Here is a 1572-nt window from a genome sequence, read left to right on the forward strand (position 1 = left end):
TTCCCGCGGCCAGACATCCTTTCTGCTTCTCAAAAAGAATAACCGAAAACAAAATAAAGAATTAATGCCAGACAAAACAAAGTAAAACTGCCAGCAGAGAACAACATGCAGMGAAAACCGCCACCCTGCCTTTTTATCTCTTCCTCGTGGGGTGCAGSAGGACTTGTGATTGGTTGAGGGTGTGATTGTGATATAAGCCAATGAGGAGGCCGATACTATAACGACCAATTGACGTCTGGCTGTTTGTGACATCAGGAGTCGACTCTGTCCAATAGACAACTTCAGCTTCGAGTCATTTCATTTGCATACCGCCCCTATAAATAGAGGGGCCGCCGCTATTGACTTTACGTCGTTCCTGCGATAGTGAGGGAGCGACAGCCTCCGGAAATGCCGGAACCAGCCAAATCCGCTCCTGCCCCGAAGAAAGGCTCGAAGAAAGCTGTCACCAAGACACAGAAAAAGGGTGACAAGAAGCGTAGAAAGACRAGGAAGGAGAGCTACTCCATCTACGTGTACAAGGTGCTGAAGCAGGTGCACCCGGACACGGGCATCTCCTCCAAGGCCATGGGCATCATGAACTCCTTCGTCAACGACATCTTCGAGCGCATCGCCGGCGAGGCRTCGCGCCTGGCGCACTACAACAAGCGCTCGACCATCACGTCGCGGGAGATCCAGACGGCCGTGCGGCTGCTGCTGCCCGGCGAGCTGGCCAAGCACGCCGTGTCCGAGGGCACCAAGGCYGTCACCAAGTACACGAGCTCCAAGTAAATATTTTGTTGGAAGATCGTCTGACCCAAAGGCTCTTTTAAGAGCCACCCATATTTTCAATAAAAGAGTCGGTCACATTGTTGCACTTGGGTGAGTGGGGGTCGTCTCTAATACTACATCACAGGGTTATWTTCAGTGTTTCTCGGGTTTTGCCCTAGTTAGATTTGTCATGCTCCTTAGTTTCAAAAATAGTTTATCATGAGTAATCGTACAGAAATGTTTTTGATTTTAGAAGCTTTAAAAACACCAAGTATGATCTTGATTGCCCTGTGTAAACCTTAGCTGAGTACTCACTACAGGTCAATGAAATCAGTAGTTCGAAAAAAAAAAAATCAAGGTGTAAAGCTTTTAAGCGTTCTTTCTTTATTGAGGTAATTGGCTTAGCAGTAGTTGTCGCGTATGCATTAGAAAAATGCACATGGCAAAACTTCTTCCATTTTTGAATGAAACRTTCTTCATAGAAAACAGATGACTCTTTCAATGTCTTGCATTTTTTTCCAATATAATGCTCTTGTCCCCTTTAAATATTAATTGTTCTTTTTTTTAAAGCCCTGGCTGAAAACCACAGTGCTGCTTGTTTACTCAGAGATCCGTCGGGATTATGCTGTATATGAYCTTTAGAAGACAACGTTTCATGGTACATATTACACTTTACACAGTTAAAAAGAAAGAATACAAAATCCTCTCCTTYTCATCATTCCGCTTGCCTCACGGGTTTGAGTGTAGTGTCCTTATGGTGGAAGATACGCAGAAGAGTATGAAGATTAATCGTTTGTGAAGTGACAGCTAAATGACAAATGACAG

General features: G+C 44.8%; 1 protein-coding gene across 2 annotated transcripts; it reads left to right on the plus strand.

Annotated features, from left to right (window-relative positions):
• The first annotated feature begins 363 nt into the window (after positions 1–363).
• LOC146586477 (histone H2B 8) lies at positions 364–1564 on the plus strand. Of its 2 annotated transcripts, XM_085321378.1 has the most exons (2): positions 364–764; positions 1318–1564. In XM_085321378.1, the coding sequence occupies exons 1-2, from the start codon at positions 388–390 to the stop codon at positions 1325–1327; spliced, it is 387 nt and encodes a 128-aa protein (XP_085177504.1). In that variant the 5' UTR covers positions 364–387; the 3' UTR covers positions 1328–1564. The 2 variants fall into 2 exon arrangements, with proteins under 2 accessions (XP_085177504.1, XP_085177505.1); XM_085321379.1 differs by lacking the exon at positions 1318–1564 and having other exon boundaries at positions 364–850.
• Positions 1565–1572: the final 8 nt, after the last annotated feature.

This window comes from Rhea americana, unplaced genomic scaffold, assembly GCF_003343005.1.
Source record: "Rhea americana isolate MKP2758 unplaced genomic scaffold, rheAme1 scaffold_69, whole genome shotgun sequence".
Taxonomy (NCBI): domain Eukaryota; kingdom Metazoa; phylum Chordata; class Aves; order Rheiformes; family Rheidae; genus Rhea; species Rhea americana.